General features: G+C 38.3%; 1 protein-coding gene across 1 annotated transcript; it reads right to left on the bottom strand.

Annotated features, from left to right (window-relative positions):
* Positions 1-582: 582 nt before the first annotated feature.
* Positions 583-26,069, bottom strand: MEP1B (meprin A subunit beta). Its single transcript, XM_071554261.1, has 15 exons — positions 25,949-26,069; positions 21,814-21,832; positions 21,578-21,628; positions 21,433-21,474; positions 20,364-20,444; positions 19,188-19,305; positions 14,896-15,074; positions 13,230-13,448; positions 9,951-10,103; positions 8,981-9,196; positions 6,060-6,527; positions 4,348-4,530; positions 3,646-3,892; positions 1,603-1,804; positions 583-654 (listed from the first exon to the last, which is right to left on the bottom strand). Exons 1-15 carry the CDS (start codon positions 26,009-26,011, stop codon positions 637-639), a joined length of 2,259 nt encoding a protein of 752 aa, XP_071410362.1. The 5' UTR covers positions 26,012-26,069; the 3' UTR covers positions 583-636.
* Positions 26,070-27,624: the final 1,555 nt, after the last annotated feature.

Raw genomic sequence — 27,624 nt, forward strand, 5'->3', positions numbered from 1 at the left:
GGTTCTGCCTGAGTAGTTCCTTTAATGGACCATCAATCAGGGGCTGAAGCATTCTGGATCCTCGTTATTGTCTCTGTTGTGACTTCCTCATTAATGTTTGCATGTCTGTGAGGTTCATTTATCACTTTCCTCATTACTTGTTATTTCTTTTACAGTGAGTAGATCACAACCAAATAACTTAATGAACCAGACGCTTCCACACTCCAAATACTCTCACACTAGTGACTGACAGCTGTAGCAGGACTCAGAACTGCAGGGTACCCTGTGAATAGAGTCCAGCTCCCCTTTATTATAAACATCTGTACAATGATAATATAACAAAGCTGAACTTTGCTGTATTGATTCAAAGTAAGGATGCAGTTTTACATGTTTTCTTCATGTTCAGGTAGTCTTGAAGGACTGGGCAGGCATGTCACACAACATATTTCCATTTTTCTCCATTGCATGATGATACACAACGCTGCCAGACGCTTCACTGACTTCAGCACAGTATTTTATCCAGATGATGAATTATTTTCCAGACTTTACAAACCTTTATCATGATGGTTGAGATAAAAGGAGCAGAAAGAATGATGACGTAGTTGTGGTTTTGCAGTGATGTTCATCTTGTCTCTTTGATGCTTGTTTGCATTATCTTCAGAAGGATGTTTTAGTCTAAGTGGGAAAAGAAGAAAACAAACCCACATCTTAGAAGTGTGTAGGAAAGGAAAATATGTTTATAATGTAAGAGTGTTACTTGCAAAGAAACCAAAACTATTTATTGGAAGGGCATAAAGTAACAGTGTCAAGTATCTGACGCTGCACAGAGGTACTGCAAGTCAATGGGATATCACACAAACAGTATTAGTGCAAAATTAAAAATGGAACTCTGCTGTCTGGAAGGCCATTCCTCTTCAATTTGCTTACAAAATTTCTCCTATACCATGTGAGTCTCTCTAAGCTACGTCACTTGCTATTTGTAACATAAGCCTCTATGTAAACTAGGAGTCCATTTGTCTTGGACTGTATGAAGTTTCCTATGAAAACCTGCCCAAATATTGCTGCTATGCCCTACATGGCATTTCTGGTCCAATCATTCAGATAGTTTTAATCTGCTGTCCTCTTTACCTATCCCTAAGTCATGATTTCAATGGCTACTTTGTTCCTTGCATAAAAAAGGCCTTTGAACAAGGTAAATTATTTTTAGATTTGCTTTTTGTTTTGACATTTTGGGCTGCATTTTTTAGCACCATATCCAGGTGTTTTAAGAGGAGATCTTTAGTACAAAAAGCAGTAATAGATAAAATACAAGTCTACTAAGCAGAAAAAGTGGTTTAATTACAAACTGAAAATGAGCCACTTCACACTCTCCCACTCAGTGTAGGCTGCCATTGGGGCAGTATGGGGATGCTATGGCAAGCAGAACAGGTTTTGAATTAAGGAGGTTTTTGGTGTAAATTAGTAACACCAAATGGAGCTTTTTGATTTCTAAGCTGGAGTCTTTAGAGTTTAAAAATGTGACATCTTCCCATTTACTTCTTACTGAATTTGATTGTTTACTTTTTAGTGAATATAGACATATATGTGTGTATGTATATCTGTCAAAAGAGGCAAAATACTTACTTCTTCTAGCGTCAAACTCTCCCTGTTTTCCTTTCCTTTCCTGTATTTCTTTTTAAGGCACAGTGCAGTTGTGATAGTGACAATAAGCATTACAACAAATACAGTTACAGTTGAAGAAACAGCTATGACAGTATTTTCTCGAGTTGAGCCTTTCCTTTCACACTTTTGTCCTGTGTACCACCAGTCATCACCTGTGGGGCATCTAGAAAGCAAAAGAAGAAACATGTGCCATCACCTCAAGATTAAAAGTATGAAAAGATCTACTTCAAAAAACGGCATCTCCAAAGCAGTTTCTATGTCCAGAAGCATAATGAAGTTATCTTAAAATGGACTTCTATTTTAAAGTTGTCTTGAGTGGCCCACTGTCCTTACACATCTGAATGTGCTTCTTTCAGCTTCCTGCTGTTTCACGGGTCATGCCTTCAGAGAGAACCTTTGCCAGAAAACCCAGTCACCTTTGTGATCTTCTTGCCTGCTTAATGCTTGACTGCAGCTGTTCTATATAGCTGCTGCTCCTGAATGGCAGTACTCTCAAGGCTTCTCTGACCAGAGAGCAGGTGAGCCAAAACTTAGCTGCAGGAACTCCCCAGTACAATGACTGAGCCAGCCAAAGGTGTTCCTACCAGATTCCCCTTTCCCTGCCTAGTGTTTCTCCACTAGTAGGTGTGGCCTATTCTGATCAGACCTTCTCATTGCCACAAAGGATTATTTGCAAATTTAAAGAACTTGTATGAAAAGAAATTAACATCCTAGCAGTTGTCCTGTTTCAAGACTGAAAACAACCTCCAGACTTTGATTCCATCACCTTATACAGCATCAATCAGCTCCGAAACATTTTATAGTGAGCACTTGAGGGTCCAAAAGATTTAACTGGAAAAAAAGACATACGTGCAATACTACTGAGTGCACATCTGCCCCTATATTTCTAACCTTGGTTATTCCTTATGTAGTAATTTTCTAGTTCCTAAGCCATGTATTCAGAACCACTCTCAACCCTGAAAATTGGTCCATTTGCAGTACACTGCAAAGATACTGGTTGCTGGGGGAACTTCAGGTAATCCACCTTGAACAGACTCTTGTATCACATTCCCACTCATTTCCCAGGAGAAAATCAGAGTGGAAACTGACTGGTGGTCACATATACCTGTAGAATGGAAAGTAGGTCACAAAGGCACTAAAGCTTCAAATAGCCCAGAGATGTCAGAAAATAAATGCTCTCTTTCCATAATTCTGAAATCAGGCATAACATTCAGTATGTTTTTTTGTCTTCTTGGAACAGCTTCTTGACATTTACTCATGTTCGTGACCTGCTTCTGATGAGTTGCTCAAGAATTCCTTTTTAAAAGGTTTCTAAATGGGAAGATATAACACTTAATGAGCCTTGTGGCTCTCAGCCTTTAGATGTTTGCCTCACATCATCACATAAGGTCACTGTCTTCAGGTTTAGAGCTTGTTTGAGAGCTGGAACAATGCTAATCAGGCAGGTGGGTTACATAAATGCATCCACTGATAATTTAATAAAAGTTGATATGAATCTTCTTGCAGGGCAAACAGTCCTCAGCCTTCATTGCTGGTTTCAAAGCCAAGTGACTACACTTTGGTAATTTATGGTCATAATTTGCACTGTACAGTATTTCTGAATCAAATTCTAAAATAATATCTATGCTGCTTCCTATCTGATAAGTATTAAAAATTTTTTCTACTGATATAAATGCTTTTTTCTTTCTACCACATTTATTTATCTCTTCTTACATTTTACTACAGGGACTTCTAAGGACTTGGACTAATACATTCCAGAAATTAATAAACACATTTAAAATATAATTTAAAAGAAAGCCAATCAGAGTACTTGAAAGTAGTCAAATGCTGAGGTGAGGGGGTTTGTTGCCCAAATTGGTAGTAAGTTCAGTCTCACAGGAGCAGTTGGAAATACTTGCCTTAATCAGCTACAGTCTGTCTTTCATTAAGAACCAAGATTTATTTTACTAGAAACTTTCATTACTCATCCTAGAATTGTATTTGAGAGTGAAGAAAGGCAGTTACCTGCACACTGGTGCTCTATCCACCAGGACACAGACACCACCATTTTCACAAGGGTTGTCTGCACAGAAAGATGGGCCCTCTGTCTCTTCTGGACGGGTGACAGATCCCGGTGTGGTCGTGGGCTCAGTGTTGATGTTGGGCTTGTGGGTAGGAGTAGGGTTGGGGTCAGGTTTGATGCTGCTGGCACTTGTTGTGCTCACAACAGTGGGTGAAACACTTGGCTCAGTTGAGAGCAGATGTGATATATCTGCATGATAAAGCCACAAGAAATAAGGTCTTTACTTCATGTTATTTTTCTTATTATTCCTATGATAGTTTCTAATAATAAAGAGCAATGAGCCTGTCAACAGATAAAATGGATAAACAGTCTTTTTTACCTTTGAGGAGCATGATGTGCTTTGGATATGTCCTTTAGATTTTTTTAAGAAGCAGAAAATTTTATTCAAATTACTCTATTCAAAATAATTTGCACAAGGTTAATATTGTTTTATACACTTTCATATGAGATAAAGAAATTACACCATGTATGTACCTACCCACAAATTTGTTCAAACATATGATTTGGCTTTAGATACAGGCATAATTCAAAAACTTCTCACATGCAAAGTACATCATGTGTATTTTTATCTACAGCACTAGTGACTTAGTAAGTGTGTGACATCATTTACTGCACTGTAAAGAATATCAGCTATGTTTACATACCTTCCATTGTTAAAAGAATATAGACACCATCTTCTTTAATAAAGTTGCGGCTTCTAAGCCTTTCATGAGTTAAAAATGCCCCTGTTCCAAGTGCTGGACCTCTCTTGAAGGCTGTTCCATTGGGAAAAATTGCTGGGGATCCCACTTTATCTGGCCTATCCCAAAAATAATCTGATGAAGAACCTGGAAAAAAAGAAAAAAGATAAAATGAATGCAAACATGAGACCACTCTGGATTAGTCTCTCAGTAGAAATCACAATTGCCTGAGATTCCACACTGATGAGATGCACAGTGAGGTCTCCAGTGGTTTGGCTTAGCCTGATGCACTAAGAACCTGTGGGAGATGAGGATATTGGAGAGCTAGTTGAAAACCTGTTGTATTTTATTTTTAGTTCTTCAAAGTGTAGTGGGCAAGAAGATAAGTAGTACATGAATCATCTGTAACATGAGTTAATGCAGTGCCGCTCAAAAAAGAGGATCTCTTGCAGTAGATGTAGAGCCCAGGGTACTTGAACAACCTGAATGATCACAGATCACTGATGCCTGCTTCATCAAACCCTGTTCTAAATCTCAAAGCTGAGCCTGATTGTCTATGAAAGTATCTGACAGAGGGAGAAGAAGCTGCCTGCTCCATCACCTCTCTGGTCAGAGAATGGGTACATGTTACAAGACTTCTCTGGGGAATCTGGAACTATTAGCAATATGTGAATAAACAAGGAAAAAGGAGCAGAGTTTAAACAGACTGCATGTCCACAGGGTCAGGGAAGGAAAAAGGGCTAAGCACTGTGGCTATAACAGCAAAAAGCACAGGGAAAATGTCAAACATCTGTTGTGGTACATCTTTCATTTACAGGGCAGACATTTAGTCTTTCCAGACTACCTGCTTTGTTTTCATGTAGAACCAGTGTCATAGAAAAATGAATGTAAAACATACCATTTTAAAAATAATACTGTGAATCAGACATTTTTTGTGCCTTCCTTCCTTCTATATATAATGTTGCAGTCTGAAAGCCCAGGGAACCAATTCAGTGGTGGAGCTGGTTTCTTTTGGCAAAACCCTTACATTGATGCAGAGAGTAATTTTGGCTTAAATCCAAATCTTTATCCAATAATGAATAGGGGTGTTTTCTTCAATATCTCTCTATATATAGATCCCTACCATTTTTCAGTTACATTTTACCTCAACTGCCTCCATTCCAAGTTATTGTGGACAATTGTCCCTTATCTTCTCATACCTTGAACAAGCACAGATTATGTAACATGAATCAGTACTTTGTCCATCTGTAGATTTGTGCTGACACCACTGTACCTTTGACAAGGAGGGCAGGGATTTGTTTAATAGTTGTACTTTTATCTGGTATGAACTGCATGTATTGTTAATTCAGTATTTTTCTTTTCAAGCCTTCTGGAAAACTTCCATTCTCATCAAAACAGTTATAAATGCATCCTCACAGAGTATATGAAAGAAACCTTAGGAATAGATCATCCACCTGTTCTTATGCAAATCAACTTTGAAATCCAGAGTCCCAGCTTAACTTGCTTGTAGGTTTAATTTTTTCTTTTCTGTGGGTCAATTATATTGTTGCTGCAAGCATATGAAACACTCTAGAAGCTAAAAAAATTGCACTAATTTTACACAAAGAGAAGATGTGACTCCTTGTCTTTTGGTTGTGCTTTACATGTATTGGGTGGCATGTCTGATATTAACTAACCTGTTAATTTCAGGGGGTCTGTTGTTATACTCCTTTGGTTTGACATCCGTTGACGAATATCAGGATGCTGGTCAAGCAGAATCATGGTACCTTGTTGCCATGCACAGGGCCATTGCAAATGATCATCATTTGCTCCAGAAATCAAGGACAAGTATATTCCTAAATTAAATGGGTTATCAGTGGTACCATTTACATACAAGCTGACCTGAAAAGCATATCCTTTACTAGAGTAAAAAGGTGGACTGTATATTCTTCCTGCTACCCCTGCTGGATTTGTGTTGAGGAGATGTGTGAAATTTCTGATATGCCAGACATGGTGGGGACACTGAGTTTCTGACAAGTTGATGTCATCAATAGAGAGGCCTCCATTTGATATGCCACTTCCTCTCACGCCTTGAAACACAACCCGGAATTTACTTGTGACATTCAAAGAAACATGATGGAGCTGCCAGTAAGTCTCAGGTGAACCTGAAAAACAAGGGTAGAGGTTTCTGAGTCAGCAGTACAGTCAGACACTGCTAAGGTCTATGAACTCTATACCAACCCAGTGTAAGAATTTCTCAGTTCCGCTGGCACTGATGTGATGGAATATTTCTTCTGTAGATGTTACTTTTTCAGTACATAATCATATTTTCTCAGTATAATTTTTTAACAGATTTAATATGCATAATAACACTTTAATTTGAGTAAAAGCATTGCTGATGGGTTTTAAAACTGATTTTTCTCTTAATTTTTTAAAGAAACTTGCATAAAATTAGTCCAGATGTTGTGATAATGAAATGCACAAAAATGACTGTCACCTGTATTATTAAAAAGAAAAAATCAGAACAAGCTATATTCAAATAACTGAGCAAAAACATGCCTCAAGAAAAATTACTCCAGAGGATTCTAGGAGCCTAGAACTACAATACTGGTTCATTCATTTGTTTTTGTATATTTAAATGGGTTGTTGGAAGCTTGACTATGCAGAAGCACCATTCATCCATCGAATGATTAATGGTACTAAGTTCAAATTAAAGCCAGTCATTTGCAAAACCTACTTCATGTGATAAAACCTCACTGCAAGTCTGATGCTGCAATCCAAAAGGGCCTGCACTAGCAAATTCCACTTGACTCCAAGAACAGTATACACAAAGACCTCTACACAGGCCCCTATGAGCCCGATGAAAGTAGAAAACCTTTTGTTAAAAGTACATGCAGCAAAACAATTTCTTTTGCTGTCTAGTTTATGTTCATCTGCACAGATGCCCAGACTTCCAGCTGCACTTATGGAATAAGCAGTGCCAATCCCAGGTACAGAACTCATGCGTCAGTCCCCTAACAATCCTAAACACTACATAATGGATCTCAGCAATGGGTTTTAATTTCTTGACATTTTTCATTATCATGATAATTAGGAGGAAAAAAAATAAAGCCACAAACAAGAAGAAAAGCACCCAATATTTTCCATGAAATTGCTCTCTGCATAAACTAAAGGTTTTCTGAACTGCACAAATTATATGCAAGAGTGGAGTTTCTGACTCATGTTCAGTGAGCAGATCAGCCACTGTGCAAATGTCCCACTCCCACACCCCTGCTCTGCTCCTGGCTGAAGTCAGCCACAGCTGCTACAGACCAGCAGGAAGGGTTCAGGGCTTGTACCTCAGCAAATCAAGGGTGGTGGTCCAGTCTGAACCCATAAGCAGCTCAGCCAGGGTGTCAGACCATGGCTGGAGTGGGCTGTAGGGTCACTGTTTCTTTCAGGTTGCTGATTGTGTTGGTGAGAGTAACTTCTCACATGAGAAAACTGAAACAGCTTGAGGGGAAAATGGTCTTAAACCACCCCTGAAAGTTTTGCCAGAGATTGTCAAAAATAGTGTGCCTGTTTGAACACACATTTAAGACCAGAGACTTAAAAGGAAACCATGGACTTGAGAAAGCAAAAATGGGAGATGGGACCTAATATACATGAAGAGGAAGGCAGAAGCAAGAAAAAAATTAATTGTGGTTTCAGAATAGTGTTTGAAAGAGTTTGGAGGGCTCAAACTGATCTGCAATCTACAGCTACATCAGCAGCCCTGACATGTCTATCAAGGATGCCTGATAGCACAGAGGGGTGAAACCATGGGATGAAGAAAAGGCAGGTAAAAAGAAAAGCAAAACAGGCAGCAGCAGCACCTGAGCCTAAAGGGACAAAAATAGGCTGAAGAGAAGACTTGATATCTCTTTAGTTATAGAACTTGCTCAGACCCTTATGTAACCGAAAGACTGAACTCGGTGTAGCTGAAATGGAGACACAGTAATAGTTAAATATTTGAGAAAATAATTTAATCATAAGGCAATTTTTGCAATTCTAGCTTAAAGAGCTCTTGTCCATTAACTGACCTCAACTGCTCGTTCTGTAGGCCGTAGGCTCCTAAAACCACAAGAATTTAATTTTCTTTAAATTACAACTCAAATCATTACATGCTGGCAAATATATTTCTGTTAAGTAATTTCAAACCTTGTTTGTAAGTAATTTAAGTTTTATTTATATTTTTAAAACTTCCATTCCAGGGAACTTACACTTTCCATTTCTTTATTATTACTTTCTTATTAATTGTAATTTACTCTAATACTCCAACTTCGTCTGTTGCTACTGATATCAGCAATTTTAAAACAGTTAAAATGACTGCTCATGGAATTTTAGCTGTTTTGGTGAGAAAACTACCTTGGTAATGCAAGAGTTTGAAATTTGTGGTAATTTATTATAGGATAGGGAAATAGCTGACTAAGCATCCATCAGGTGTAATTTCACCAGCAAGAAATCAATTACATAGACAGAGAAGAAGCCAAAGATCAACACTAGGAAATGAGTGACTTTGCTATAATATTTTCCCCCAGTACTTTGAAAAATATTGAGTATAGATTAAAAAAAAAAAAAAGGTAACTTTATTCTATACCTTTTATCTCTTCAATGAATCTCAAAGTGCCATTCGGATGGGCAGAAGTGTACTCCCTGACCAGGACATACAGCCGGTCGCTTTCATGACCACTGTTGTATAAATAGAATTGTAAGCACTGAAAGCCCCTTTTGGGATACAAAATTCGGCTCTCCAGCAGAGCTGTGCTTCCTTCTTCTCCAGTGCTGGTGTTGAAATGCATGAAGTAGCCAGAATCTGCCAAAAGTCAATGAGAAATTAATGGTAGATCTAAGAGAAAACAAAATTTTCCTGGTGCAGGGGTTTTCCTAACACTGTAATATAATAGAGCTAGAAGACATGCTCAGGTCAGGGTTAGGTAGATCCTGTACAAATCCTTTGACTGAGGACTATTAGCTGTTCCCATTCTTTAAAGTCACAACCATCCTCCTTGCAACTTTTTTTTCTCATTTGGCTGTCTCTAGGAATTTATACTCAAAAGCATGGGCTTTACTCCTTACCCAGTGCTAGTAATTCATAGTTGACTCTCTGGAGGACTGGTTTAAGCTCCTGAACTCAGGAAGCTTTCTGACAAGTTCAGATAGAATTAGATATATTGTCAAATAATTGTTCATCTCAGCCCTGATAGTATCCATCATTTCAAAATCCTAATCCTTTCCAAGGACTTATTGATCAATTATTCAGAAAAGCAGCAGTCTTTCTGGTGTACCTGTACCACAGGTTAGAACTCTTTTACATAGTTCTCATGTCAGGATATGACACTAAGATTGGAAAACAGATGAAAAGAGATAAGGACATTCCATTTTCTCAAATAAGCAGAAAATTGAACGTATGACATGATGTGCCTAAGTATGTAGGTTTATATTGCTTAGTTAAAAAAACAAACTGCAATTTGTCAAAAAATAAACAGATAACAAGGCCAAGCTCGAAGTGAACTCACATGACTCTGCAGAAAGTGCTACTCAGAAAGATAAGATGTTTTTTCTCATACCTTTGCATTCTCCCATATTCGTGTGATCGGTATTTGGCCCAGCAGGAACCTGAGACAAACGCTGCCAGTCACTGTTATCATCTGAACTTTGAATCATGCCACATATATTTTCAAGTTCAAAACTGCAAGTGTCCATGAAACTCAGGGAGGAGGCTATGACATTTATTAAAAAAAAAAAAAAGTTGTGAGCCTCTATTACACAACATACCTTTTAATTCTGAAGGTCCAAAGCCTTCAGAGCAAAACTAAATAAAAAAACTAAATAAGCCTTCAGAGCAGAACAAAACTAAATAATCAGAATCTTCAAACACTATCAACATTCATATGTATAACGTTCAGGAACTCAAAACATGTGGTGATTAACACTGATGTCATCGGGACCCCCTGGGCACTTAGCAAGTACAGGAGGGCACCTGCTAATTATCATACCACATCTTTCATTTACAAAAGGAACACTAATATCAACCCAATCCACACATCCTCATATTACAGCAAAAAGGTCCTGAGATTTCCCATTCATTCCTCTGCTTTCATTGGACCAGTCCATACATGGCCACAGATTTTATAAAAGTTCACTAATGTATCAGCTGGAGTGTATATTTTGAAATATAGAACAGCAGGAGTTATTTCACTGCAATAAGCAAACCTTGATTTTCAGAATGCTGAATTGAAAGAAACCCCCAAACATTTGGCAAAGGTACATTTGGGACCACCAGTTATCTCATGTCATACAAATTTTATGATGTCTTACATGTAAATGAAAAATTAAATGAAGGAAGACCGTGCAATTCAATATGAAAGAGAGAACACCATATGAAATGTTTCCTTGTCTGAAGCAAACTCTGACTAGGCGAGGGAAGGCACAGTCCAGATTTATCCCTGTTCTCAGTTTTGTTTCCCATTGTACCATGTCTGAGCATTGTGTAACACCAGCCACGACGTGAAAACAACTGAGTTAATAAAATGGTTTTGAACTATACATAAAATATTGTGGCTTAAAGGTTTAAAGGTTTCATTGTATCACAAAAAGACCTTGCATATCACAAAACTCAACCTCAATAACACACCAAACGCTTCACTTAAGCAATAGCTTAGGGAAGCATTTAAGTATGAACTGCTGCCAAATCAGTTTTACTGCAGAGATATTTTGTGCTGTCCTCGTGAAAAGCTAACAACCCTCTAGAGGATGCAAGGTTATCAGAAGTGTTGTATGATTGATATTTTTTAAGATACAGTATTAGTACGATGTTATAAAAACTAAGAAAAGGTATTCACAGCAAAGCAGATAAGGAAAAATGGATAGTTATTATATGAAAGAACTATTCGAAATACAAATACAAAACAAGACATGAAACTGATTTGCCCAAACAGGAAAGAAGAGGCCTAACAACCTTAATTAGAAAGCACTGGCTGGTATGCAGTGATGACCTGAATGACAGAAAAACAGAAAAGCAAGGCCCAATTGTTTACAATGTATTTCTTAGATTCATCCCTGAAACAGGGGAAGTTGGCACTATTTGAGGCAGGTTTTGAATTCCATCTGCTCCAAAACCAGATACTTTCTTGGTATGTAGTGAAAGACTGGACTTGGAGGAAAATACCTAAGGGATGAGTGCCAAGTCCTAACTTCCATGGGTGAGGGAAACTGTATGGTCAGTTCTGTAAAGCAGTATGCCAGAGGTGGAAAGCAGACTAAAATCTACTATGGCCTGAAAGACAGTCTTCAAGTAGAGATAAAAACAGCCCCTGAACCACTAGTCAGGATTTCTTGTGCTGAGAGTTGGGTTTTTTTCAATTTAAGAACAATTTTTTTTCCCATTTTTAATGCAATTTCCTAAAGACACAGGCCTACAGGAGAAATTCAGCTTAAATTCTTCTTTAAATCACGCTCAGCAACCAATATAATCTTCTGATTTCTCTGGGAGGATATCTGGCACCTAAACCGCATTTGACATTCTCAGTCTAACATGGACGGATCTAACCTGGAAGGATCAGTCCAGCAGCTGGGCAAGTGAGGGCTGGGATTTATGAAGGACATCTCCTTCCTGGCAGAGGGGCCACTTGGGCAAGTGGTGGGTGATCTGACAACCACTTATGTCTCTGCAAATATCATGAACACTGTATGAAGCCAAGGGACAGACTAGGGGACAAGGCAGATCCTGATTGCACTGAAGGTGGTGTCAGTTTTGTCACTGATTTCAACATAACTGGGAGTTATTTTACTTGGGGAATGTGCCTACGGGTTATGAAGAAAGTTAAAATGTCATCAAGAATTTCTGTAATGCACAAGAATGATGGAAAATATCTAAGATTAATGGAGAGGAAGAAGGACCCTATTGGAAAATGTGTAAGATTAATGGAGAGGAAGAAAGACCCCATCCACTGCTAAAAACATCCTTAGTTGTAAGCACTTCTATAATGCCTAATTGACTGTGTGCCAAGTGCTAGAAGTTAAGGCTTTGTGTAAGTGTGTGTTAAGTTTAGACCTACATGAATAGAAATACTTCCATTAGAATTGTATGCTCAAAAAAATGCAGTTTTAATAAAACATTTGATAATTGTTTAAGGTACCTATATAATGAGGCTTAAAATATAATTGCAAGCCAGTCCTCACTACTTGGGGGTGAGATGAAAGTTTTCATCTGAGTGCCAGGGCACATTTGATGCAGCAACAATTACAGAATTGTATTCCAATTTGGTAATAGAATTATCTATATTTCTCTGTCTCTTACCTTTATTCAACTTTCTAAAATAAATCCCACCTGATCAAAATAATGCTTTTGACCACTAAACAGGAAAATTCAAAAAGTCTGCATTTTCCTCATAACAGCCATCTGTATCCTATTTGAATGAACACAATCTGTCTCAGATTCCATGAAAGTGGAGTAGGTATGATAGCCTGAGATACTCATTCCTGTGCAGTGTCTGAGTAACAGCTGTAGAATAATACAGGGAAAAAACAATAGGCTTCATGCAGAAGCACAGGTTTGAAACAGCCACCCAAGGGATGAACAAAAATCATCTGCTGAGTGAAGCTGGTTTTTAACTAAAGGTCAGATAAAATTGCACAGAAAACTCTGATACTCAGCACAGTGTTTCTGCAGGAGGGCTCTTACTTCCAGCTCAACCATTATTTCTGGTGTTTTTAACAGAATTCACTTCTCCAAATACATTAGCACCCCTTTCACTTGTGTCTGGATGAGTCCAAGAATGTTTATATCACCCACATTTCTTTCAATCTCCAGAAACATAAAACATAAAAAAGATGGAGAAACTTACAGCAATTGTACAGCCGGTTCAGTTTCTGGAGATCATAATCACTGAAATCCATTCGCTGTCCTATAACATCCATGAAGTCTGGTATGTTAGTGATGATGGTGGATTCAGTTCCATTTCGGAATGCAGTTTTGCTATAGTGCATCACAGAAGTATAGTCATAGGGAACGTTCAGGAAGTCTGTTTTTTTATCATCATATTTATTGAAGTTATGTTCTTTACCTAAATGGCAAAAATAAAGGAAAGATTGTTTGTTGCCCAAGAGAATCAAGTTTTAATGTAAAGTCTTACAGTAACAAAGAAGCCAACAGATCCCCAAGTATTTTTTTTGCAGTCATTTACTTGTACTTACCCTGTGGGGCATAACATGATGATGAAGTTTTGTTACCAGAAAACTTTTCCTGTAAAACTGCTTGTAAACTTTGATGGGCTTGTGATACCCAAAAGTGGAAATAGTGTTTCTGTACTCAAATTACTGCAATTTGCAACTGGAATGCCTCCCTCTTTCAAATCTGTATTCTCTGTTGTTTAATGGCTAGTCATTTTAGGTCACAATAACCAAGTTAGAACTGTCACTGGATAAGTTTCCAGATGTTTTCTTGAGTATGAGCAAAAAAAATCATTGCTAACTGCCCAAAGGAGGGTAAGGATCTAAATTAGTCAAAATACAGTAACTATATTCTGGTCAGTGTAAAAATGCTGCAGCAGTTTCAAATGGCTAACAACAGTGCAACTTGTCACTAAAGAGTCAGCAAAACATAATGGAAATCAAATAACAGAGTCTAAGACATTTTCTGTAATATATACTTGCATATGTACCTGACTGTTGAGCACAACTAAATAAGAGTGCATTTGATCATTATCTATTTTTTCAGTCTTCTGTGTGGACCTGTGTTAGGGAAGCATCAAGTCTGTGTATATAACTTTGATTTTGAACTGCCTGAAAGTCACAGAGGATGACAATGAGCTAGAGAGGCAGAGACTCAGGAGAGTCCTGAGGAACCTTGTGCCAGCTCTCAGGCTCGTGCCGAATATGCCAGCACTTATGATCCACAAGCTGCATTGCTAAGTAACTGCTGGTATGATGCAGGCAGTGGCAGGGGTTTCTCCTGCCTGCTCACCCTCTCTGCACAGTCTGCTGGCTCAGGACTGCTGCCCACAGCAGGTGTAACAGCTGGGCAGACAGACAGCAACCAGTGTTTTCACTGGAGATTTTTTACAGGCTTTGGTCCCACTGGATTTTTCAGAGTGTTTTTTTTTAATTTTGGTTGTTTGGTGGGTTTTGTTTGGGTTTTTTGGGGGTTTTTTTAGTTATTTTTATTTTGTTAAGGGCTCCCAGAGTAATAGGGCTTTAAAAGTAGTCATTTAAACAAATGAAATTATACTTCTCTGCTGCATTTCTCTACAACATGCACCATAACAGGACTCAGATCTCTGTTTAGGGCTTTGGGAGATGCCATGGCATTAGGAATAACCACAGCAACAAAACCCAAGGATTTCTGTCCCAAATAGATGTTCCTTGATATTTAATTTTTTCATATATACTGGCTTCGAAAAGTAAGTCCAGGTAAGAGAACAGTATGACCACCAAAAGATGGCTGGAAGGGATGTTCCACAGCTAAACTGCCAAGCACTAGAGCCTGAAAAGAAAAGCAGGGGTGTGACTGACCAGACTGAATCCTGTCCCAGACGATGGTCACGTAGTCATCCCGGTCAGACCGTGACTGCTCATGCCAGAATCCCAGGGCATGCAGGAATTCATGTTGGATTGTCCCGATCCTGTCACAGTTGGAGCCGATGGAGAGCTGTTGCAACCCCTCCTGGAGGTTTCCCACTGAGGACCAGCAGCTAGCATTCAAATAAAATGAGAGAGGGCTCTGTGAGATCCATATCACTCCCATGACAAGCAAACTCCAGAACCAGACTGGAACAAGTATATTTTTAACCTAAGCATTAAAGTCACGTTTTGTTACAGTGAGAACTTTTCCATTGATCTATTCCTTACCATATCCTTTCCTCTCACATTTAGTTCTGTTTTGATGAACAAGCAGTCCCTCAGATCTGGCTCTACTGTTTCTAATGCATTTTATTTAGCAGAAAAATGTTGAGCTATTTGTGACAGAAGAAAACTGGTGTGGATTTTGTTGGTACTCTGGAAGATCAAAGGCTATGGGCACACGACTTAGAGCAATTAAGTTAGTGCAAAGTAACAATTTTCAGGTGGACCATAGTACATGACCATGAGCAACCTTTGAGCCTGTCCCTGTCATAAGGGGAACCAGGTTTACACATATTCTCACCTCTGCCATTGCAGCCACTTCTCTCTGCACTGTTTTGGCCTTTTGCTTTGCATGGGGCTGTGGCTGTCGGGCAAGGTGGGCTTCTGCATGGCTGTGTTTGCCTTCTGAGGTGTTGGGGGATTTGACAGTGCTTTTCAGAAGCTCTTTCCTTTCTGGCTTTCTGTGACTTGCTGTGCTAGAGCACTTGGTGCTGACACACACTCACAAGGAAGATCAAAACCACAGCTTTGTGGGAAGTTTTTATTAAAGGGTAATAACATTCAGTGAGCTGTCTGCACAAGCCAATAAAACGGCACCCCAAGTCCACAAGCTAGCAAGCACAGAGAGCTACATTTAAATTGATATTTTATGCAGCAAATAAATCAATACTTACCCAATGAAGTCTACAAAATTAATTGGGCATAAAATATGTCACAGGATTTGCAGTCCTATCACCCCAGAAATTTAAAAATATAAGCGCACCATGCACTTTTGGACTCTGTAATTTATTAGTGCAACATGTTTCCCAGTATTTCTTTTTCCACATAGCAACACAGGCCTTGGCTATAGATTACTCATTAAAATCACATTACGAGACCTGGGATGAAGCACATGTAGAACTTCCCCTGAACAAGGCCTCATATTGATTATGCAGCTTTTTATTGTGTTCTGCAGAAGTCTAAGAAGTCCACCATAGGTCTGGGTCCATCTCATACTAAAGCCACCTCTGGCCTCACAGCCACTGCACAGTGCACAGCAGGCTACAGGCACATCCAGGACACTTGGCAAAACTAACATTCAAATGACAGAAGATGCATCCTCCCTTTGCCTTCAGATTGCCATATGCCTACACCACCATCATTCTACAGCCACAGGGGGAGTAAATACATGGTCTGTGTCACCCTGCACTAAGAATAAAGCTTAGGCAAGTGGGACAGGGCACTCCAGATCAATGGGCACCTGGAAACACATGTTAGCAGTGTCCTCAGGAGGGGAGAAAGTGGGGGAAAGTTCCAGCTTCCCTGGATGTGTGAGAGCTGTACTGCCTCTGATTCAATGCTTTCTGCAATGCTATTAGAGGCTAGAGGTGCAGGCTACATGCTCTGTCCAATCCCACTATCCCTCTTTTTGGAAGATGGGCTGCAAGTACATACATACCAACAGTAGCAATGATGCCACTTATTCCACGTATGTTTTTATGCTAATGTCTAGCTATTAATTTCCTTCTCCTAGAACCACAGATAACCACTATCAGCTCCCAGACACTTTGACAAAGCAGCACCAAGCTGGTTGGCCAGGGATCTGTGCCAAAGCACTTCTGCATGGATTTCCTTTGCTGTGTGCCACAGTGGCAAAGAGCTGAAGTGGCCTCTTGGGATTGCTCCATAAAACCTGATTTTCCATGTAGAAATAGTAGAAGGGACATCGATCCTCCCTGATCTGCTAACCACTTGACTCTACCACACAGTTCTAGTTTTCCTGCTGAATGAACCTTCTCTTCAAGAGAAGAGTAAAGAGAAATGGCACATCCATTGTAGGTTTCCAGACAGTTCTGTGAGCTTTGCCAGCACTTGCCACATCTGATGCTTCTGCATTTCTGTAATTCACAAGCACCCCTCGAGTAGTTTGCTCAGCATGTAGGTTGGAGCCAAGAAAAAGTCTTTAAATAGGTCCTCAGTGTAACCTTTGCTAGAGATGCATAGACTGTGAGGTGAAGGGCTGTGTGCTAGAAAACCTTACACATACTTCTACTCACTTGGCTTTAAAACTACATACTTGTCAACATAATACAGGTAAGTAGACAAGACATGGCAAATGGTAGATGAAGAATGTGTACAGGGTGAGGACTCTTTGTACTGGGTGTTGATACACTGTACCTACATCAGAGACTACAAATGTGTTTTTACACAGGGCAGTCAACACAACAAACTGGCAGCTGGCTTCTTTTGTAGTTGGTGTCATTTGAATTCAAAAGGGTAATTTAGATGAGGACTTTATGGCCTATTACAAATCCTTTTGACACGAAGTTCCTCCACATTCCTCTGTTTTATAGATGCAAGCCAAGATCAGAAAGGCAAAGATGATTTACCAGCTTTTTCTTGGTATGGTAAAACTTTATGTTGCCAGGAACTTTGTGTGCCTATCTACCCTGTACCTTCCAGAACAAAGTCTTTAGTCAGCAGTTAGAAGAGTCCTAGTTGATTAAAAAAAAAAAACAACCCCAAAAAAAACATTAGGAACAGCAGAGAAGAAATGGGTTGGTTTACCCAGCTTACACCTTGCTCAATTACATCCAAAGTTAGGAACGGAGTGAAATGAAAGCCAGTTCATGAAGGGTCAATCTTGATTTCTTTGTACAACCCAAGTTGACTCACTGAAACTGGATGGGTGTTTTCAGGAAAGTGCACCATTTAGTTCCAACCTTTTAAAAAGTGCTTCTGCTGATGTGTCAGCTGAGGTGATGGAAACATTTCAGGGCAAGTAACACGCCAGGCAGTGAAGGCAAGATATACTACCCAACTAGAACAGTTTGCCTTCATTGACATGACTCATCTATTTTTAACAGACATAAATAAAACATCATGCAGAGGCCTCCTACTTGCCATAGGCTAAATATTGTAGTTCTTTTTCAGGTACAATTATTAGCAAATTCAATGCATACTTTATGGGACCAAGGTCTAAAAAATTCAGCTACATGAGTTTTCTACTTAGCACAAGAAGCCGGAGTCATTAGCACAAAGACCCTGAGTCTCCACTTATACATCTTTCAGAGCTGAGTTTCAATGTCATGTGCACAGCATAAACAGCAGAAAATATAGAGCCAGAGACTGAAGAAATCCTGAAACAATTATCTGCTGCAAATATCTCAGAACAAGCCAAGGGAAAGAGCAACATTTTTATTATCAGAAAATCTTTTCCCATTTATGGATGCATTCTCATACCAGGAAATTATTTTATGAAAGCAAATTTCCTTAGCAGGCTATCAAGCTTTCCCTGTTCACCTTTTCTAAATGAGAAATGGTTCAGCATAGAGTGGAGAATATATTTTCTCTTATTGCACTGTTTTGACAGAGAATGCCTTAGAAGGGAAGAAGCTGGAGCAATGTTGACTTCTTTATTGGATTTTGCAAAATTTAAGGTGAAATAGCATAATTGTTCATCAAAGGAGATAAAGTGAACCATCAGTAAAATATCTCTGTACAGCATTTAAATATATTGCTCTTATATCTGAATGCTGGTGTGACACTGGTTCACATGCAATTCCATTGTTATATTCAAATTAATTGCCCCACAGTTAGAACTATCCTATCTCTTTTGGATTTTTTTTTCATAAATGCTAAGGTGTAGTAAGAATAAGCATTTAAAAGTGATACTCCATCTATCCAAAGATCAGTCAAGAACATAATTGCCTTTCTTCTGATGTATTTTACCATGTCCAGAAAATTACCTCTTAAAGGACTTAATTTCCTCTTGTATTTAAAAATACGTTTCAGGAAGAAATTGTTCATTACCACTAAGGTGATGCCTACTTCAGAAACTACAATTTCCAGTTAAAAAAGTTTGGGAAAATGAAGAAAAAATACAAAATTGTAATCAAGATATGTGAGTTTTAGAGAACACTGGCCATGAAAATAGTCCGAAGGCAAACAGAATTAAAGTTATTTTGAATTGTTCCTCTTACCCACTTCCTTTGAATACAGATATGTAATTCTTCTCCCCTTCCCAAGGTTTGAAGTCAATACAGGTTTTCAGTCGATACTGTTCAAATGCCTTGAGGATGAGTCCCTTCGCATTCATTTCTGCAAATCAAACAGTGTTCTTGTCAATACTGAACCAAAAAATTTTTACTGTTATCTGTACGAGACAAGTACTAAGGGTGGCCTTTGCTCCAGCTATCTTTGCTTAAAATAGGCAGGCATTTTGCTGAACCAAGATGCAAGTAAGGAACTAAAAAACATAAATCAGGCTGTTGGGACACTATATCTTCCTCCTGGTTTGTTCCTGTGTAATTTTTCGTAGGTGCTTATGCATAAAGTGTGACAGGATGATGATGACAAAAAATGATAGTGTGTGGGTCTTAATTTTGTAAATTCTTTCATTTACTTTTTTTGAGATTTACGTAAGCAAGCATTAAATAAATAGGAAATTAAGGCATCAGATTTTACCTAGTGCAAATCTCTCAGAGATCTCTCCAGGACTTGAACTGCTCACATTATATTTGTGTTATTTCCTCTAAGAAATTTGCATAGTTTCACCCAGTTTAAATCTGAATTTAAACTGGGGATGGGTGACTTTTTTCCCAGTCATGTAGCAGAAAGATGACCCCACGTTGTGTAATCTCCCTCTGTGGTATCAGTAAGAACTTCAGCTCCCTGTCTCATCACCCATCTCTGCCATCCAGAGGCACAGGCAAGGGAATTCAAAGGGATGGAGAGACAAACTATGATGTGTCCCTGGCCCAGAAAGCTTGTGTCTGAGACATGAAACTCTACTGAGCAGAAGTAAAGAGAGCACTGAAGATCTTTTTAAAGCCAGGAAGTTTACCTGGCCATTTACATCATCTACAGCACTGAAGGCAAAATAGCATTCTGACAGATAGTGTGCAATGACACAAGCTTTCAAAACCCAATCAATCTGCTGGCCCAAAGCAATGCGAGGATAAGAATAACTCAAGAAAGGAGGAGAGAGCCAGCACCAATACCAAGATTATATACTCCATTTGTGCACATTCAGCTCCATTCCTGCTGTGGAAAATGCCTGCTCCAAAACGGAAAAGATGCCATAGCAGCTTTATCAACCCATATTTAACATTTCAATCAACACAACGTGCAGACATTGTCAAGGACAAATACTGTACCCAGGCTGTCCTCGAGGACATAGGGAATAACATGGGGCCACCGATAGTTGTCACCAATGATGGAGTTTCGTTCCTGCATCCAAGAAAGAAAGTTTGTAGTCCTCAGGAAAAAGTGATTTAGTGTCAGGGACTAGAATAGCGCTAAAGCAAACCTACAAGTCCAAGTAACACATAAAGAAAAACATTGAGCTCAAAAACCTTGAAAGATTACTCAGAAGTCTAAGGTTTGGGTCTAAAATGCCTTCACTCCCTTCTACCAGTGTCTCCAACTTCTGCAGCATTTACTCCATAGAAATTACCTGTGGTTTTGATGCACATGCATAGGAGCTTCAGCTCCTGTGGGAAGCATTAAGATCTAAAGTCCTGAAAACTGAACAGAGATTAATAATTTTTTAATTTTTCATAATGCAACAGTTTGTTTCTGTGCCTTTAGCAAGTGCTGTCCTTGCTTCCATTGACATTCTCAGGCCAAAGCATATCTCCCAAAAAGGAGAGTAAAACACTATTGACTTTCAGAATACAACACACTTTGGGGGTTCCTACTAGCTATTTTTGAGATGTAAATGTAATATTTTTTTAATTGATCAGATAAGGAAGCTGGCCAGATGCTTTAAAATGTGGTACTACAGATCTAATTCTTCCATTGGTCTTAGTCAATCTATATGGATGAAGGTTTTGCAGCACTGCTCAGTAAATTTAATTGGCTCAGAATAAATACTGTACAGATAAAAGAATACTTTTAAATATAAATCTGCCTGAATGATGATCAGTGCTGCTGAATCTCTTAAAAGTTCCAACACAAAAACTACAGCAAAGGAAAGAAGAAGCTAATGATATTGATCTAATTGCTGAACAGATTTCATGCTGGATAATGTTTCTGCAAATGCTCCTGACTCCTTCATTGTCTGCAACATTTTCCATCCCCAAACATGTTCAATTTATTGTTATATAAATAACATTTATTGTTAGTAGGAGCAGGATATATCTATCATTTCCACGCCAGTGATACTCGACATTACGTAAGTCAATGACACATTTCTGGTTTTCTATTTTCTATTTGAACTCACCCCATGAAGTCTGATGTCTCCCTCAAAAAGATCCAGTCCTAAAGCTAAAGGGAAAAGGAGATAAACATTTGGTTATTGTATTGATCTGTGACTACTACAATGCAAATTATCAAAAAGAATTAAAAGAGAAATTGAATTTTGAAAAACCTTCATTGATGTCGAATATGTCTTGATCAATTCCTCCATCTACATCTGCTTCTGAAAAACAAAAAAAAAAGTGAGGTAGGACATTAGCCCTTGCTGTTATCTTTATGAAGTGTGAAAATTAATGCAATAACAATAACAGTAATTATAAATCTGTGTCTGTCCTAGCGATGTTTATGAGCAGCTGTTTTTGTTGACTGCCTCTTGTGCATACAAATAGATCTCTAACCGGAACTCACCAGTTGTCTCTGGAGCAGGCTGGAAGGGGAAAGAACAAAAGATGTTATTAGAAAGGCACATAATGAAATGCAGCTCGCGTTACTCTCTCACCAGTGTGAGAGATGCGATTCAAACTCATCTGACAGTGCTTAGCACATGGCTTTGTACTGGATTGACTGGACTCACTGACTACTCATTTGACTGGAAAAATTTATTTGCTCATGTGTCAGTTTTTGCCCTCCCCACCTCAGGCTGCCCAAAAAGTAAGTCACCCAGTACTTCTTCTCTAAGGTTTTCTCACACAACTCAGGTAGTGCTGAATGCGCTTTCAGAAATTGGACAAAAAGGAGCCTATTATTTCTATGGATTCAAGTATTGCTACTAGTCAGCAGCTGTGCAGAATGTATGGAAGTTATGCTTAACTTTGCATTGTAAAGCTGAAGATGGGGAAATTCTACTCCCCCACAAGTGGTCTGGCATCACACAGTAAGGCTTTGAAGGACTGGGTGCACAGCCCAGGACTCCTCAGCCCCAGTTCAGTATTCTATCTGGACCCCATTTACCTATGCAATAACAACTCAAAGACTCTTTCTGCAACAGTAAATCCACAGACCATAATGAGATATAATGGCATACAACGAGATAGACATAGAACACTTTCCTTGCCATTACATGCCTATAGAATATAATCTTTATGCTTTTATTGCACTAGACACTTCATTTTGGACTGGCTTGGACATACTTAACATAGTACTATAAAGCTCTTTCTCACACAGTGAGTAATATCATGAACAACCTTTCTAAGCAATCATTACTGGGTGTCTTGTATTTGTATGTTTGAAAAGAAGTTCACAAATTGAAGGTAAAAAGCATCTTTCTATTCTAAGCTCTGACAATATAATTTACAGATATAGCAAATTGTAAGATACAACAGCAATTCTGCAAAACGCAAGTCTTTCTTTCTCCATATAAATAATTTGTCTTTTGTACATGCAGTTTTGCATGTAGGACTTAGTTTTCCAGTGTGATAAGTATGTACAACGTCCATTAGAAGCAATGAGCAATACAATACAAGTTCAGAGTACTGAAAAACAGCAAAAGTCAAGTCCATGCAGTTCTCAGGAATATTAATTGTGGTAATTTCTACCATCTTTTGATGTATAAGACAACACTATGGCCAGAACATTCATGCAAGATTCAAGTGCATGTGTTCTTCTACACCTGACTTTCAACATATAATGATGGGAACCATTTTGAGGGAAACAACTGCAAGCCTTAAAACTGATGGCATTTGTATAAAAACTTAAACCAAATACAGAAAAAAACCCTATATCCATGAAATTTCAAGGTTCAGAAAGAAAGCTTTGAAATTGTCAGAATGCCCTATTTTAGCTTTGTAATTAAAGATTCATCTTTAATCTCAAATTACTGTCTTGCCAAAACTTCAGAAAGTGGAAGAAAAAGATACTGTATATACAAAAGTATGAAATCTCATTTTATGATTTTGATTCACTGTAATGGTTTTGATCCACAGCTTCCCCAGTAACTAGGTGTAACCAAGGAAGCAGACATCACAAGTATTCCACACGTGTTTTCCACGTAACAGAGGAGGAGTTTAGTTTTTCCCTCTTCCGGGGAGCTGGGTGTGGGAGAAGCCTGGATAGTCTGTTCTGTTCTTGTGGTGTTCCTGGCCTGGGACGTGGGTGAGATCATTTCATGCTTGTTCTCCTTTAATTGCATTTGTCTGTTTCATTTATTTAGGTTTGGTATTGTTTCTTCCTCTTTTCTGGTTAACAAGTTGTTTGGTTTGTTTTTCCCCTTTTTCCCTTTTCCCTTTTCCCTGGGGGTGGGGTCCTATGTGGTGTGTACACATTGTATATATGTGTTTGCAAATGTCAGAAAAATATAATTTCTTTTTAATTCAGTTCAGTTTCTTTTGAGTTCTTCTCTTTTCATTTTTTTTTCAGTTTTTTTTTCCTTTGCTAAGGGGACTCAGGGGGGAGGGAGAGGGCAGTCCAGGTTTGGTAAGAAGCTAGGCCAAACCTGCGACATTCACCTGGACTAAAATTAACTCAAACTGTTGCTTCCCAACTTTTGTTGAATTTTGAAAATTTATTCTCATTGCCCAAACCATTTTTAGCCAAAACAAAATAGAAGCTATAGTTTATAGCTTTAAAAGAGATAATTCTTAGTTGGTATCAGCTGGCATAATCAAACACTTAATAGCTGTTATATAAACAGGCAAAGCTTTTAATCAACTTCTTTTACTTCTTAATTTTTTTACTGAAAACTATCACCCACGTATATCCTTGCCCAGTCCAAAGGCAGGATTTTGTCCTTGAAGCGTCAGTTACCAAAAACAGAGTAGAATCTCTTTCCTGACTGAATTTCTCCTGAAAGAGTCCTGTTTCAGCAGTGTGCACTTTCGAGTATTTTTAAAATTTGGTAGATTATAAGACAGGTGACTCTTAAAAACCCAGTATCACTGTATAAAATTCACCAAGTCTTCTGAAAAACTTGTTTCAGAGTTATGCAGATGCAACTGCTGAAGGATTGATTTTGATCTCACATTTCAGAGTTAACTGCTATCATTGAGGTTTACGTTGCTACATGAGAAATAAGGATGGGGACTTCTGGAGGAAAAAAAGGGCATAGAACTGTACACAGATACAGTTTAATAACCCCAGATATCTTTTTCAGGCAAACCATCCATATATTTGAAATGTCAATAGACTCCTCCTACATGTTGAAGTTTTATTGCACTTATATTGTCTCATTATCACTGTGTATCACTATGCATAAGACACTATCAACATATTCAAGGTTTGAAATGAAAGTGCAGCTTGTAAACAAGCTGAAAGTACACAGGCCAAGTATGTAATACACATTTCGAAGATTTCATTTCCTTTTAAATTCCCACTGTCACACAGATTTCTGTGAAGAAAAAGAAGTTAAATCTTGCAATATTAAAAAATTAAAATCACATTATTGTATTCTATGTTAAAGAGTATTGATGGAGGAGAAGAATCATACCCATATATGTGGTATCCCCTTCTAACTACTAATGGGAGTAAAATGTTTCAGTAACTATAAACTACAATGCACCCCTATCTACTAATCAGAAAGTACAGCTGGGCCAAGGGTATAAACAGGCTAACTTCTGGAAAAGTTCCTCTAGCAGCATCAAAAGCTCACAAACTGAAATCAATGTTGCTAAATATCGTGGTACTTTTGGTGCACAAATCAAAATGTGAGTCCATGACCGAACAATGCCATTCAGCAACTCAGTGAAATCCAGACTGGTCCTCAGTGTTTCAAAACTGTCACTGAATGTTTTAGGCTGAAGGAATTCCTTCCATCACTTTTTTCCCAACAAATCCTGTGAATCTCAACAACAAAACATTCTGTTTCTGCATTCAACTATTTACTTGTTTGCATGTCAATAACTTTGGCCTCAGTATCACCCTGACAAACTCTATGATGCATACCTAGTCTGTGAAAATATTGTAAAAATACTCCGTAGATTACCCAAAAACTATGAACAGCTGGAACAAACTTTCAACAACCTGTTGGGTTTGTTCTCCAAACTAATTATATTGTGTAGCACCAAAAATTCCTGACCACTATATGAAAGCATCCCAACATCAGCAAAATGCTATATTTCACTACAAAAGACAGGAAATACAAAAATCTCAACAGTTACTTTTTGACCTTAAATATTTCAGCTGGACTGCAGGAACAAGGAGAAGTCATTTTCAAGTATACCCAGCGGCTAAAAAGGCATCACTTGCAATATGAAATATATTGTATTACAGAAAAAAAATAAATTTAAATATGGAGTAGTGAAATAAATTTCAATGCTTATTTTGTTTCTAACCCCAAACTTGTTATTCTGATAACAATGCTTTGAATACTAGTGGATGTCTTGCTTAGATGCGGAATACAAGATAAGCTCTTTCTATGGATAGCCAGGTCTATGAAAAAGAGCAACACTAAGACCCCAAGGAAACATAAATCTTCTCTCTTTCCAACACAGATCACAACAGAATTCTTGTTTCGCAAAATCAATAAACTTAAGTCTTTTCCTCTCAAACTCGTCTTAAGCTGCATTACTTACTCAATCACATAAAGAATACATATTCTTTGTTTTCTTACCAGACTCCAGACCACCTGAAGAAGAAGCCAAGTTAGAACCACAGGCACAGAAAACAAGCTCATGTTGTTCTCCAGTCAGGAGTTGCATGGACAGAATTAGAACAATTTGGTATTTAAGGCAGCAAATATCATAAATCAGAACCTTTGTACTCCCAACAACGATTAACTTAACTACTTTTCTCTTGTCAAGTAAGCAAAGTCCATCATAACTATATTACTGCTGGGAGGAAAAGGATTGGATGCAACCTAAAATATTGGATGAAATGGAAACAAGAAAATGGATATACAGGGGAAATGGATGCACTGAAATATAAGAAACTTCATTTAAATTTCAGAAATTTTAAGAATTTTGTTTTATCTTTTTAATTCCAGGAGGTTTTAAACACTGGAACAAATTGCCCAGAGAAGTCGTGGAGTCTTCATCCTTGGAGACAGTCAAAACCCAACCAAACAGAAATCTCAGCTACTTGATGCATGTGACCCTGCAGGGGTGCTGCAGGGGAATTGGACTAGGTGGTGTCCAGAGGTGCCTTCCTGCCTCAATCATCCTGTGATTCAATGAACAAAGCTGGCACTAAAACCTTCTGAACAATGAAAGCTAGCAAGACTCTTGGCAAGGAAGACAGTAATACATTAATAACTATGTATTTTTTGACAGAAAGTGAAAATGAGAAATGTGTGTATATAAAAAAAAGTCTGTCAGCAACATAATTTCAGTATCCTGCTTTTAGAAAATGCAATTCTATTTCTACTCTTGATAGATGTGAGACACCGTACTTGTCACTAGCTCAAACAATGGTATCCTTCTGGATTATTTAAAGATTCCATAAAGATGAATATTTAAAATTACAGTAGCATTGTACTATGACCACTCACCACTGTCTGTGACTCTTGAGTGTTTCTTCCAATTACACTCATCTTTTCTACGTCCTACCTGTCAGCGAGTACTGAAATTGCCACAGCTTCTTCTTATGCTTATCTGTAGGCAATTGTATGATTTGGCTTCACTAACCTTCTAATTTTCCAGACCAACTAATTGGTTAGACCATCATAAAAACTAGATTTTGTATTGTAAATACAGACTCACAAAATATTATACAAAAACTAGTAACGCTTGGCACACTATTTTAAGTATCAGAGCAGATAAACAAGAAAAGAACATCCTAAGTAATAAGGACACCTAAGCCATTTCTAGCTGCTCAGATTCATACTTATTTCATTGCTAATGCACTGAGAAGTAGCAATTGTGGAAATTGTTGTTCTTATGTTAGGGTCTTTTTCTACAAAAGTAACTAAATATTGTGACCCTCTACTCACCAATACTGATGGTGTCAGTGATGTTTGGTAGGTTGAAATGCTCTTGTCAAGACCTCTTCAGCAAGTTCATCAGTCCTTGAATTCTGCATGCTGTCACCTCCAGTTGCTGGGAGATGATGATGGTAGTTCTTCTTTTGGAGGCTCTCTAGGTTAGGTTGGCAACACCCACACTACCAAGTACTTCAAACCAAATGGAACAGATCCATATATTGAAACATCTGTTGGTATCTATGCTGTACACATCTCAAAGAGCTCCAATTTGATCACTATTGGTGTTCCCCAGGGGTCTGTGTTGGGTCCAGTCCTGTTTAACATCTTTATTGATGATTTAGATGAGGGGATTGAGTCCATCATCAGCA

The sequence above is a fragment of the Pithys albifrons genome, chromosome 4, assembly GCF_047495875.1.
Source record: "Pithys albifrons albifrons isolate INPA30051 chromosome 4, PitAlb_v1, whole genome shotgun sequence".
In the NCBI taxonomy this organism is placed as follows: Eukaryota; Metazoa; Chordata; class Aves; order Passeriformes; family Thamnophilidae; genus Pithys; species Pithys albifrons.

Excerpts from the sequence above, each read along its gene's own strand:
- MEP1B (XM_071554261.1), bottom strand. The coding sequence starts at position 26,011 with ATGAGCTTGTTTTCTGTGCCTGTGGTTCTAACTTGGCTTCTTCTTCAG. Across the intron at positions 21,475-21,577 it reads CATATTCGACATCAATGAAG|CTTTAGGACTGGATCTTTTT; the intron begins GTTTTTCAAAAT and ends TTTTCCCTTTAG. Across the intron at positions 15,075-19,187 it reads TCTGTATTCAAAGGAAGTGG|CTGCTGGTCCTCAGTGGGAA; the intron begins GTAAGAGGAACA and ends TTTGAATGCTAG.